At 37.4% G+C, this 14948-nt stretch overlaps 1 protein-coding gene across 1 annotated transcript; it reads right to left on the reverse strand.

Moving 5' to 3' along the window:
* Positions 1 to 268: 268 nt before the first annotated feature.
* On the reverse strand, positions 269 to 6531 carry LOC147863459 (uncharacterized). Its single transcript, XM_087320082.1, has 3 exons — positions 5480 to 6531; positions 4505 to 4642; positions 269 to 1113 (listed from the first exon to the last, which is right to left on the reverse strand). Exons 1-3 carry the CDS (start codon positions 6514 to 6516, stop codon positions 375 to 377), a joined length of 1914 nt encoding a protein of 637 aa, XP_087176208.1. The 5' UTR covers positions 6517 to 6531; the 3' UTR covers positions 269 to 374.
* Positions 6532 to 14948: the final 8417 nt, after the last annotated feature.

The raw sequence follows: 14948 nt of genomic DNA on the forward strand, positions 1-14948 counted from the left end.
ACAAACAAAGGAGTCTCGATTCAAATATTATAAATGCCACTATCTCATGGTGCAATTTGGTGTCGGTGTTCGAGTCATTGGCTCAAATATCATAAATCAACCCTTGTGTTTGGGGTGATTGTATGGTCGGAATTTTCGATAATAATCAAATTACCCTCGGCCAAAAAAGTTAGTAGAAAAAGAGGAAGATCATCTGCATTTTTCATAATACCGAATCTACCCCTAGTCAAATCAAAGAACAAAAAGAGCGAGGCATGAGTCACTCACGGATCAGGGGTTAAAAGTGTGTAGATTTTATTGAAGGAATTTTGTATATATAAATAATCAAAATCATATGGTAAGGTTTGATCATCAAGAAGTAATTATTATAATTGTCATGACCATTGGAAGAGGTTAAAAGGGTCTACAATATGAGAAGCATTTGCTTCTAAGCTAATCCAATCATTGAGCTCACCGTAGACATCATTATAATCCTCCTCGTCATCATCATCCGATGATGATTTCCTGAGCAAAATCTCCGTAAAGCTCCTTGAATTCCCGGAATTATGGGCCTTTGTGGTAGTAGGCATTAGATTAGATCGAATCAATTCATTAATTTTGTTTGTCCCATCATTAATGTTGGTGTTTTTGGCTAAAGATAGATGGAGTTTCCGATTCCCTTCACTAATTCGATCACAATGAGCATCTCCTCCGCCACTGAGGCCATGATCAACGCCGATTGACTTATCCTTATCTTCTAAATGCATAATACCATCATCGTCCACGCCCGCTTCATCATCGTCATTAATGTTGGTATTATTTCCTAATGATGAATTGGGCTCACAACTCCCTTCACTGATTTGATCGTAAGTACCCTCTTCTCCACTAATCATTGCATCCTTCTTGGTACCATCAATAATAGTGGATTTGTTTCCATTATTATCAATAATGTGTTCATCGTTTGAATCGATGAGTTTTCCATGTGGTTTTGTCGATGCTTGATCACTAATTGATTTCATAATGTGGTTATGTTCGTATGTGTATTTGATAATGATCATGAGAGGATCCGTTGGATTGCGCTCAACTTGCTTTCTCGCGGTGCATCCTTTCACACTACTACACCTGTAATAGCTTCTGCATGGACATCGCTATCGATTAATTAGTTTTCGATCCTTTAATAAACCGATTAACACCAATCACTTTAGCTAGATTAGTTAGTTACCTTCATTTGTTACTTAATCTATAATTATAATGTTGCATATCTCAACTAACTATTTTGAATTGACACTTCTAGCATGATCATCATGTAAATAAATACAACATTATGGAGTTACAAAGATGTCACCACATACAACCAAAATCATAAAGGATGGGGAACAGGGGAGGGGGGTAACTAAGGCAAAGATAAAGTTAGTAGCAAAGGGCCAAGGGCTAAATATCCCTTATCTACGGATACTTCTCCACAATTGATGTGGAGGGCCTAGGGTCCAAACAAGTTAAATATTATATTGGTTTTTTTGGGGGAGAAGGTTTGTAATCTTGAGGGAGCACCTTCATTCCTAATACTCGTGAATTATGTTATATCGGTTCATTAAGCATGGGGCAATTTGTGACATTTTTTTGTATTCCCGAAGAATCTCAATGTTATTGAAGCACGTCGTCTAAACAAACCATTTCATATTATTGGCCTTGTGTGCTGAGTGGGCCTTAAGTGACCCAACCCCAAGGTTGTATCTTTACTAAGGGTTTCTAGATCATCATCCAAAGATAATTCCATCATTTCCCGCCCTTGGTTTGTGGGGAGTCTAAGTTGTTAACGATCCTTTTCACATGATCTAAAAGGTTCTAAAAGTAAGACGAGTATTATATTAAAGGAAAAGTCAAATTGTAAAGCCAAATTTTCGTGTGCATGATCTCAATCCAAAAGTGCGAAGACTTTTTGTAATGGAAGCCATTCAACAGACCCGTTGATGCAAACTTAAAAGCCCCATTTGACCTTCGGTTAGCAAAGCATGAGCTTTCCCACCACACCCTCACAAATTTATAATACATTTAAATTTAAGAACTTTGAAAAGGTAAGCTCATGAATCTAAAAGCCACATTCGGTAGATCGGAATGGTGGGGACCTTCTAAAGCCCCTCAAAATATATAAAGATTGGAATAGTCCCCACCAACGTCCCTAGAAAGATATAAAGATCGGAATAAATAACATAGTAGCGTGTGAAAATAATATTCTCAATATATATATTTCTTTTAATCCAATCTTTTAGGCTTTTTTAATCCAATGATGAAATCAATCGGGATTTGTGTATGCATTATAGATTTTAAGACACGGATTTAGGAAATGGATCGACATTTTCAAATCTGGTTGCATCAATTACCATGTATTCAAATCTAAATGCAACCTCAATAAAGTTTACAAGTGATAGATACGGAATCAAAACACTTCAATGCAAATTAGTCACATCCAAGTCTTACTATATGGCATGGACATGAGGAAGGTGCATATATCCCTTATATGGACTGACATTGCCTACATTTCCACCTTGAACCAATGCAACCACATCACATTACAATGATACTCCTTGAACATGGGTTCAATTTGGTGAACTAGTAGAGGGGCTAATGGAAGTCCGCAAATACAATACATGGCCATAGTGAAGGACATGGAGGCACCTCACCAATGGGATCATAGCAACAAAACACAAAAAGATGAACAAAACCAAAACACAAGATTCTCTCTTCTTGGTAGGCAAAAACATGCACAAATTGTATAAGAGCTAAAATGTAGACACATAAACTGTGTTGTTTAGTCATGATGCACTTGTGACAATGGTTGAACCACCCTCTTTAGATGTATAGTAACCTAATGGAATTTGGAAACCAATAATATCATATTAGAACCTATGGGATTAGTGAACTATGAATGTCATGCATATGCTCTTTATTTACACACTATAATGACCTTAAGATAATTGCAATATGAACCACATGTGGTTGGATTTTGTCTACGTCGTCGAAAGACAATCTTTTGTAGCACTTTTCATGAGGAAGATAATACATCTTCATCGTCAACATCTCTATCGACATCTCTCTGTCTCTGTCTCTCTGTCACAATGCAATGATCATTAATAAAATTCTTGGGCATTGAGAGTCACTTATCAGCTCGAGACACACTTCTTGAAAATGTTTCACTTTTGTTTATAGGCCACATTTAACCTCAATCACGATTGTAAAATCTTTATATCTCCCTCTTTATCTATTTACTTCTATTGTCATGGGATTACTCTCGAGTCAGGGCACCATATATTAGTTCACTTAAACTAAATGTCGCATCAATGTATCAAACAAATAACATCATATTATCTCAATTATTGTTCTTTTGGCTTCTCTAGCTTCTGTCTCTTTCCCAAAACACCCCCCTACTCAAATATTTATGTCATAGTTTTTTTAAAGAGAGTGAATGAGGTGCATACAATCTACTTGGCTTCAAAACTTGCACTAGTGGTTTGTTGTGACTCAAATTAAGATATTGTCAACTGTGTCAAGGTTTTTATGTCATTGAAATGCATTGATGACCCTCTAATGTTTGGCAAACTCAATATAAGTCCGTGAGTTTGGACGACCAAAACCTCTCATGGGCATGCAACCTTTTGGCTTTGAGAAGGGATTTCACTCACTAACACTAGTAATTTGTTACATCTCCTTATAGCATTCTCTATATTTCAATTACTTCCATAATTCTATAAAAAGAAAAATATAGTTGGCATTTTCTAAGAAGGGGAAGGCTAAATCAATGAAGGAGGAAAAGGAAAGAGTTTGCAATATTTATTTATTTATTTATTTATTTATTTTGGGGGGGGGGGTATGGCATTGAGGAGGTAGTAATTGGTTCATAGCATCTTAAAGCATTCAAACAGTATAATAAGCTTTTACTATGGCCAAGTGAACTTTGTCAAACAAGATCGGCCTATGCCTATGATGTTAATTGATATGTAGAGTGTTTTCCATGGCAAGGCATCCCTATGGGCCAATAATACTGCGAATGTCGATACATCAAACATCCCCTCCTTCTTAATGATGATGATGATTATGGGATAGGGATCATGGAAAATTGGATACAAGAGAGAGGTCCAGTTTCGGATGGAAAATCGAACGAGAGGGGTTCTTCCATACAAATAGATGAGGCGAGGGCCTTGAGAAGTTGTGTGAGGTACTACTAGTAGGGGTGTCCAGACACCTCGGGGCGAAGGTTCAGGACGGGAGGCATACATAGGATTGGGACAATGTAGATTTATTCATAGTCATGTATATATGTATATTATGCATATGTGGTACATACATGCATAGAAGCACATACAAACATATACATAGAAGCACATACATACACATACATAACAAATACATACCAATACATACATACACATATGTAACATTATAACAATACTTACAATTAACTATATACTCTATAATTTGTGTATTGGAATGTAAAGTGTAAAATTGGGATGGGCCACTAGGTAGGTACCTGGGATAAGGGGAGCCTTTGATGGGCTTCTGCCCATACTTGCGCCATGTGTAGGAGTCGTGGGGAACACACTCCCCCGTCGGCTTCTCCGGCCCTCCGGTCGCCGCCACACACAACACCCTCCTCTCCTGCCACTTCCTGTGTTGTATGTATGCGCACACACATTATTTTTATTTTTTACTTTCGATGAATCGGTAAATACCCCCCATTATTTTGTTGTAAACCAATTGTCTCATGGGCCAATTATTTACCCCATTATTTTGTTTTGTTGTAAACCAATTGTCTCATGGGCCAATTTTAATTTGGGTCTTAGAAAGACCTTATTATATCTTTCTTTCTTTCTCTCTATAGTCTCTCAATCTTCTTTTCTTCTAGGATCATCAAAATGTACTAGACTCCCAGTTTCTTCTTCTTCTTCTTATTATTGTTATATTGTTACCAAATTAAGCTCTTAAGTCTTATTCCCACGGTCCACCCAATTTCTTTATGCCTGCCAGATTGTGATCCTCATTTCTCATCAATCCACTTTTTCTGCTTCTTAATGTCGTCATTTATTTATTTAATCACTGTCACCCGGTATCTTATCATTTGAAGCATACATATAGTCAGCAACTCCTTGAACACTGATTCAGACAGATTTAGTGCATTGAACAGACGGATTAATTTAGGAGGAGAAATCTGTCGATTTGCTTTAAATTAGGGGCAGATCGGTCTTACTTCCTTTTTTTTCCTACTGTTACAATTAAATGGAACCAACAAGGCAATGCTGAGTTCCTGATTACAGAGTGATCGGTGAAATTGAACCGACCGATTAAGGAGATTGATTGATTAATTAATTAATGATTAGTGAGTTGAGAGCGTGATTAGTAAGATGAATTTAGAGATGCGGCCAAAAAACAACTGAGAAACCGTAACTGCCAGAGCGCTTTCCGATCAAATAAACGAAGTTCAATTTTACTTAATTCTTAGACTTACCTTTTCTTGGCTTTTGCTTTGTTTTGATTTGTGAAATTGGGACATTTTCGCTGGACCTGATGATTGTCGTTGACGCTACTGCTTAGGTGATTAGCAGGGCCACCTGATAAGTCATTCGGAGAACATGACTGTAGCTGATTAGTGGAGAGTCCTGATAGGCAGTGATTCGTAGCTGATCCCGATAAGTGATTGACAGAGGATCCTGATAAGTAGTTGAAACTAGCAGATCCAGCTAAACTGTGATTAGCAGGGTGTGGCAAGTAATTAGAAGAATCCGCTAAGTGATTAGACGACCCTAATAAACGATTCGTACATCCTGATAAGAGATTCGTCGATTCTGATAAGTGATTCACGGAATCTGATATGTGATTAGCAGACCCTGGCACATAATTACAAGACCCTGATGAGTTATACGCAGGCCGTGATAAGTGATACGCAGAAATCGATCCTGATAAGCTGCTGCTGTTTATGATAGCCTCCGATTTGACATTTAGCCTTGGTTTAATGTTCTCACTCAGTCTCGGTTCCTCTGCGTCTACCAGATTGTGAAGGCAATTAGCCTCACTAATCTCTGCTTTAATCTGTCGATCCATCGTCATTAATCTCTGGTTAATCACCTCGCTGCCGCAGACAGAGCCCTTAATGTCGTTGTAAGGGTTATTAGAGGGATTGTGATAAGGGTTAATTAAGGGGTTGGGATGGCCTAATGTTGTGGGCTGACTAATCCCGTGCTCATGGTTGTGGTTAAGGGGAACAATCATCGGATTGGGGATGTCATTAGGGATATAACTATCTGCTAATCCAGGTGGATTAAGCAGGTAAGGAGGCTCTGGGTTAGGTCGATGGGATGGATAATCAGCATAAGTAGGTGCTGCTGAGTAAGGATTGAGGTGAGATACATGATTATTGTCGAATGAGTGAGGGGAGATCAAATTGGAAAGGTTATAATTATGATTATTAGGGGTGGGATTGATTGTGTTGGCATTTTGGGGGTGATAATGATGGTTGTGATGATGAGGATGATCAGTGATATCCATTGGGGGGAATGGGATGTATGTTATGTAAATGAATGGAGATTGATGGATTAGCAACTCAGGAATCGGATGGGGATTAGGGATTAGATTAGCGATGGGATAAGGGAGTCATTAGCGAGGAGATTAGCAAGCCAATGAGGTGATTAGCGATGGAATCAGTTGGGGGGGGGGGGGGGGGCGGCGGGCTCATCAGGAACCGAATTAGTGAATGATAATGAGTAGTAATTAAGATGCAGATGCAGATCAGAATGTATGTTTTGCTTTGATTATTGTGTATATAGCTGAGAGGGAGTAGCATAATCAAAATATTGTATATTGAGGAATTGGAGCCTATATATATATATATATACACATATATAACAATTATTATTACTATTATTATTATTATTTATTATTATTATTATTATTATTGGGAGATGTACAAGGGAAAGTACACCAAAAAATAATTGGAGGGAAACATATGTAATGTAATGCAATGACTCATGAGAGCTAATAAATCAATTTTATAATTAATAATAGTTGGGCCATGGCCAAGATTGGAGCCATTATATATATATTATATATATATATATATTTGTATATATACCCCATCCATGTATGGCCTCCTCCTCCTCCATTACTTGACCCGCATTTCATCTCAATTACTTTTGGACACCCTCCCCACATGCCCATTGGCCATTCCTTAGAAAATAAAAAAAAACAAAAGAGAAAGTCACTTGCTTATGTATCATGTATCATGTATCATGTATATGTGTATATGTATACATATGTATGTGTATGTGTATGTGTACATTTGGGATGAAGATAACGCTTTCCTCGACCATCTATCAACTTTGATCATTGTCTTGATTGTCGAGGTCACGATCTAACCATAATTGGCGGTGTACAACAATCATATGGAGTTCATTTGGAAGTTTCGGTGCTCTCTCATTTTCCATCAGCTTAAAACATCATCGGCTGAATTGGTTTCAAATATTTGGTTAGACATAGTTCATACTTTGAAGGGACAATGTGAAGGGACAATGGGATGGTATAGTTGGAGATTCTGATGCTAAAATTGCTCAACGACATGAGTTTATGACCGTTTGGACAACTACTCCATTCATGCCATCCAATTATGGTACCCCTTATTTCCATTTTCAGCCTCTGAAATGGTTGTTTCCTCGGCCAATCACATAGAGTTAAAAATCTTGTAAAAATGTTTACACTACTGACATTATACCTTCTTCTTCTTTTTTAAACAATCATATGGAGTTTTATATGTGAGGTTGTCCATCTACATGCACCCACCACTCATGTTAATCCCTCCCTTCGAAATGCTTTTTGAATATGTGTCGATTGGCCTCACAAAAACCTCGAATAATTATTTTTACCATGTTTCTACGAAGCTGCTTGATTGTTGTTTCAACATCGAGTCACTTACTATTATTCCATGTATCATTCATACACTTTGTTTTGCAAACATGTACATATGTTTCTCAATGTTTCAACTATTTGAATGATAGATCCTAAAGACATGGTCGTAGTTTATGTAGCGTTTGGTTAACCGATTTATATCATCTTTGTTTATTAGAGACTCTTATCATGATTGAGATTATGGGCTTGTGGTGCATTATTTTTCTTGTAGAAATTCCCAAGGGAAAAAGAAACAATTCGACCCTCCTAAGGGTCTTCTCCATCACATGCATGCATCGTCAACGGCCTACAATATGACTCAAATTGATCACTAATTTAATATGTGCAATTCGACAAGTTAGTACATAGATGACCCCCACACTACGTGATATTTGTGGTGAACAACTCTAGTCATAAACATCAAGGGTCCATTTCAACATTCTAATAATGAAGAAAGCATCCAAGGTTTATAAATGGTAAGGCTTCATCATGTAAAGAGTAATCTTAGTCTTTGACATGTGAACTCCTTTAAACATACTTGCCTCATGGACATTGCGGTGGACCATTGTTCACTGGATAATGAGTTTGGTGATTGTAGTGTATTCCTCTATCACAAGTGCATGATGAGGAATATACTCTCATCACTTATATGTACGACATGGGTAGATTCAAACTTTTGTCATTACATCCTTTGGATGTAGTGTCATCTTTCTCGTGGGGTCTTTACAATAATTAGTCTTGGCGGTTTACGTTGGTTTGTTGTATTTGCAAACCCTTGAATGCATGTCACTTTCCTAGAGGATGCAAAAAAAGGACTTAAAAATGAGTTTTTATATAAAAAGCTGGTGTAAATCCTAGACATTGATAAACCCCATGTGGGGCTTGCTTTAATGAAAGCATTATTAGAATGGCATATCACAAATTTTTATTGCATGTGGGAAGAGCTAGTGAGAAATGGAAGCGTTTCTTTTCAATTGTTTGCCTTCACACCATGAATTTAAACATTAGTTTGCATTAAATAAAAACAGAAATATACTAGGAAGGGCAAAAAACAAAATACACAACTCGAAGCAAAGATTATAGATCATATACGGATGATTGGTGACAATATGGTATGGTTCAAGAGATGTTGATAATAGCCGGAATGTATATCCACAACTATTGGATAATGTAAAGCTTTATTTAAACTTTACATCTACACCCATGATGCACATCCATTACTGCCATGTGTCCATTGGTTGGATGCACATGGGGAAGGTTTAATGAGACATGCAAATGACACATGCATTTCGCAATGCTCGAGAACTTAATGACACCCTTTCGTCATCCTTATATTGCCTCTTAGTTTCGACTAGCCGATCGGAATTTTATTAGAAAGCATGAAATAAATCGTGACTCAAATGGGGCCTACGCGGATTCCTAATTTAGATCAATTAAGATTAAGAATGCCTATGTAGAAGGGGACAAGTCCAATGATTGGGCCTATTTTTCATGCTTTTTTAAACGACATGGGGTAGAAACATTGGGGACCTACATTCTCTTTCTTCGTTGTCACAAACCCAAGAAAGATAGTCTATACCTAACAGAACAATCCATGCTCACTAGACCCCACCATAACATTTCGTGCATATCGAAGCACAAAAAACAGTTTCGAAACTTTACTTCCAAGTAGTAGCACTAACATAGAACGTTCTCTCCTTTCTTTTCTTTTTTGATGAAGAGAAAAACTCCATATACATGACCTGGCCTCAATCAAAATTTGTAATATTTAATCGGGTCCTAAAAGATAGCTAAACTTTATTATTGTTTTTGTTTTTAAATAGCAATAACATGCTTGTTTGGAACAATATTTTCTCGGCCTAATCCCGAAGATTATTATACTAGTTTAAGCTAGAAATCAATTCAAAGTCCCAACAGCAACAACTTTGTAGATGTTTTTTAACATCATTTGTTTGACCGAGGTCTTTAAATTTGTCTATATCAATTAAAGATAAGTAATGAACTCTTAAATTTCATACTTTTATGGACTAAGAGAAACCCTAAAATGATTGGTTTGTTTCTAACCTTGTGGCTTAAAGATTTGTACTAAATTCTTGTTGAGCTCATCCTCAAGCCTAAACTATATTCTAAAATATAAAAAATTGGTCATTGTAAAATCTAAAGCCTCCTTCATTTATGTAGGATTTCAACACTATTTGCGTTTCCATCTAAACCCACTTGTAGTAAGTGACTCATTTTGTCTTTAAGACCTCCCTCACAACCCCCCCCCCCCCCCCCTCTCCCTTTTTATGCCACCTTATGATGACGAATAATCTTGGAGCATGTGTAGACATGCCCAAAAATAAACTCTATTTGACACTATACATAGCTCCATGGATTTACAAAGAACAAAATTCACATGCATCTCTCTCTTTTTATCATAATCAACTTACCCTAGTGGTAAGCCGTTTACACTACTAGCACTACATCTCAGGTTTGAACCCATAATTTCTCACCTCTCTATTACTCCATAGATATCTCTTATTTCACTAGAGGCCACTGTGGAATGTAAGGGTTGAGGTTCGAAGTTCGAACCCCTATTTTCTCACCTCTCTATTACTCCATAGATATCTCTTATTTCACTAGAGGCCACTGTGGAATGTAAGGGTTGAGGTTCGAAGTTCGAACCCCTATTTTCTCACCTCTCTATTACTCCATAGATATCTCTTATTTCATTAGATGCCATTGTGGAATGTAGGGGTTGAGGTTCGAACCCCTATTTTCTCACCCCTCTATTACTCTATAGATTTCTCTTATTTCACTAGATGCCATTGTGGAATGTAGGGGTTGAGGTTCGAACCCCTATTTTCTCACCCCTCTATTACTCCATAGATATCTCTTATTTCACTAGATGCCATTGTGGAATGTAGGGGTTGAACTCATGACCACATGGTCTCCATTGGGAAACTTTACCAACTGAGTTGCATCCATATGGTTTCTCTCTCTCTCTTGGTGAAAACACACAATTATATTAATAAATGTGTGAAAAACACTACTTACAACGGGCGTGACAATGGAATATGGTCACCCACTAACTACACTACATTACATGGGTAGTGAAACATGTTCAATTGCCAATAGGCAAGACGAACACTCCATTGAGGAAAGAATTTCCACTTGCGCCAATAAAAAAATTTGCCACATTAGCACTCCAACTTTCGTAGATATGCTTTCACTCCATATCTACCATTGAATACAAAACTGTTGCGCATGTCCCAATAATGACACAATCCCCAATATCTCAGAAATAGGAAAACGATCTCCACCTCTGATTTTGGGTGAACTTGTGAAAATTGTGCAAACACCCACTATCTAGGTATCAAATAACACCGTGATAAAACTTGCCAAATTTGAGAAATGTAACTCCAAATCTGACAAGCAATCAAACATTGTATAAATCGATGAGTACTATAGTCCCTTTGAACATTTCAAAAGAAGCAATTACCCATTGATAGTCCACGACGTTTTAGAGCTAATCCCAAAGGAAATCCTCCAATCAAAACTCTCCAAACGAAGACCTTTGCTACAAGTGGCAATTTAGAATGTCAACTATATTGTAAGATCTGCCATCACCCATGATCAAATTTGTGTATTTTCTATTCTTCTTCAGCCTTAGATGATAGCCATCCAAGAGACTCAATAGAGCAATGATACAAAAGATTAGTAGTCACTTGTAACAACGACGTTTGACCCCGTAAACACCAATCAAACCAGGGTTGTTCTCTTGCTTGTAGAGGTAAGGGACCTTGCATCAATGCAATATTTTGTAGTTGTTGCCAAACAAACCCATAATTAGGCGGGATGCGTAACAATTGTCGTGTTTCAACAAACTCCAAAATTCTTTGAATGAAGCCTCAAATATATCTCCCACAACCCCTAAACACAAACTATTAAATTGAGAGTGCGATCTCTCCTTTACTGGCAACCATAATAACTGAGAAGACATAAGTAACTCTTTTTGCAAAGAATTACAATGCTCTCTACTAGATGATGGTTTCCATACATATAACAAGAGTGCTTCTTGTCATGAGGTAACCAAGTGTTCAACACATGAAGAACCTGAAATCCTAAGTGAAATACATCCATTTAGTAATTGTCACCATGAAGCCTTAATCGTTGTCCTCCTATGTGTTAAACCCTTGTTCTCAATGAAATATTGCAATGTGACAATAGATATCCATGGTAACCATTGTGAATTTGAACACATGTGTTGTAATAATGAAAATCTACGAGCCATTATATGTATAGATAAGTTCAATATTCCAGCTCCTCCCAAGCGCTTAGGGTTGCTAGATGATTCCACGCAACCCATGTGATTACCATCTTATCCCTCTTCTTCCGCAACAAATATCGAAGAGGTTGCAAAATAGAATGCAAAGCCTTCTTTGTCCATGGCAACAATGGCAAGTAATATAATATCATGGGTTTTATAATACATTGAACAACCTTCAAGCGTACATGAAATGGCCAAGATTGTAACTTCCAATACATAAACTTATCCCTCAACTGATTAGACATCCATTCAATCAATTGACCATTTGTAACATTCATTCTTAATGGATAGCCCAAGTGTCGAAAAATAGAACCTTTCTTCACCACGGTGTCGTGAAGATTTTCGACAATGGTATGAAAATCACATAAAACATACAAAATTAAGTGTCAATCATATAAAACAATAATAGTGAATATATTAATTGTAAGTAAGTTTAATATCTTAGTATAAAAGACGAAGATCTTGAAGAGGTGCACTTTACTACATAAGAAACACACATATAAGTGTCAACTTATGTGGGTAAGAAGTTGCGAAAGAAAAAGAGAAAATTATGAGATATCCCACATAGACAAGACAAATAAGGCTCTCACCATATATAAGGTGGAGCAAAAGTTATTATCTTTGTGTCTATGTGTGGAGCATAGAGAGTTCAAGGTAACTTGAACTAAGAGTGGAGGTGGACTAGCTACTTGTAAAGGTTTTGGCCAACCAAAACTGGATCGACGATGGAGTCGGCAAAGCGACAGTGGCACACCGGTAACCGGTGATCCGACGGAACCGTCATCCAACGGAGACGGAGCCAGAGAGCCGGTGGAACCGACATTCGACGGCAATCGGCAAACCGGCGTCATCCGGCATCTGGCGACCAAATTAATAAATAAATATCACACATATATATACAAGGAGGGCAAGTGAGGATTTGAACCTTGCAATTCCTAGTTAAGAGTTAATAGGCTTACCACTAAGCCATGACATTTAGTTGAATTTATATTTTTATCATTTTACTTTTACATATAAATTCTCATACATGAGAGCTAAAATGAGTGACATGGTTATCATGCGCCACATGTAATACATGAGCGCCAAATGGCAAACATGCATTTTATGCATGTCTTGAACCCTCAAATGCATGAGGGCATCTATAAAAGAGGTAATGAAAAAGATTAATGGGGATTCTTGGATAAAAAAAAAAAGCTTTGTACTTTAAATCAAAATTAATATTAAGAAATAAATTCGTTATCCTTTGGATGATATACCTTGTTCTTGAATTCTAAAGTCAAGAGTTCTTAATCTCTCTCTCAATCTAAAATCAAGCATTCTATCTTATCTCAATCTCTCTCTTTCAATCTATCTTAATTCCTTTCCCGCTAAAGCTTGCGCCAACTTCGAGTCCTTCCGGTCCAGAACCTCGGCGGTTCCGCCTCACGATCCGCGTGTAGTGACGGATCTTCACGACAACGGATCCTTGTCATCCTAAACATTCTAAATCCCTTTCTGACATGAAATGAGACTAGACTTCCTCTAATTAAAATGTAACCTGGAAGCCAATGGAAATTGGTTCCATACAAGCATCCCTCTCTCAAGATTCTCTCCTGAGGCTTGTGGAAACATGAAAGAATCATCAACCAAAGCTTGTGCTACTAGTTGCCCTCCATACGGAAGGTGTAGACCCACAATGTCACCATTTGTTGCAAGCCTTGATAACATCAATAACAAGAAATGAGTAACAATAACAAACATGAATCCAAAGGTGGTATCTGGATACATTGAATATGAACATGATGAGGAAGATTGTTTTGGTTTGAACATATGCAAATCAATGGTAATTTCAACTATTGAGGAAGATTTCAATTAAGTCTATCAAAAGAAGGATTCATGGCTAGCTATTGACTTACACAAGACAGGTTGGGGAAGGATAATCATCTCCTTTCCATCATTTTGTATTTTGTAGTTGATATGATTTTTTAAACTAATGGAAGGATATGTTTTCTAAAAGAAAAACAATAACAAACAATAATGGGCTAAGTGGGCATCCTTGACGAACGGATCTTGTGAGGGCAATATCTGATGTAACTCCCCCATTAAGCATTACTTGAGACACCGCATATTGTCCTAATAAAAATATGAGGTGAGACATACGAGGTCCAAAGCCCATTGTATGCATTAACCCAGAAACAAAGGACTAATTAACATGATCGTAAGCTTTCTCCAAATCTAATTGCCCCATAATCAATTCTTGATTAGTGTTTCGTGCATAATCTATGGCCATTTGAACATTCAACACATTATGCAATATATTCCTACCTACAATAAAACCATATTGGGCGGGATGTATCAACTTTGGCAAATACTTTTGTAACTGTTGATGGGTGGGGGGTAGAGCCAAGATCAGCTCCACCCCCGTCCCAAGGGGGTTCGAATGTGAGAGGAGAGAGGGAGAGAGAGATGGAATCGAGAGAGACACAAGTTGAGTAATCTATTTTCCAAGTCCTTTGTAAATTTCTTATACCCCCCCCCCCCCCCTCCAATCAAAGAAATAGGTTTCCATTAATGAAATGACTCGGGAGATGCCACCTTTGGAACTAATTTAATTAGACCAACCTTCCAAGCTTGAGGCATACAACCAAAATCCCAAGAATATTGAAACATCAAAGTTAAGGGCCCCTTTAAAATGTTTGAATATCACTTAAAAATTCCATTTGTAAAGCCATCCCAACCAGGTCGCTTA

The sequence above is a fragment of the Azolla caroliniana genome, unplaced genomic scaffold (genome assembly GCF_043228905.1).
Source record: "Azolla caroliniana isolate FFs.n. ecotype wild unplaced genomic scaffold, voAzoCaro1.0.p SCAF_5, whole genome shotgun sequence".
Classification (NCBI taxonomy): Eukaryota; Viridiplantae; Streptophyta; class Polypodiopsida; order Salviniales; family Salviniaceae; genus Azolla; species Azolla caroliniana.

Coding starts and splice junctions, on each gene's coding strand:
- LOC147863459 (XM_087320082.1), bottom strand. CDS start 6,516: ATGGATATCACTGATCATCCTCATCATCACAACCATCATTATCACCCC. Junction 4,643..5,479: donor AAAGCAAAAGCCAAGAAAAG/GTAAGTCTAAGA, acceptor CATACAACACAG/GAAGTGGCAGGAGAGGAGGG. Junction 1,114..4,504: donor AAAGGCTCCCCTTATCCCAG/GTACCTACCTAG, acceptor ATGTCCATGCAG/AAGCTATTACAGGTGTAGTA.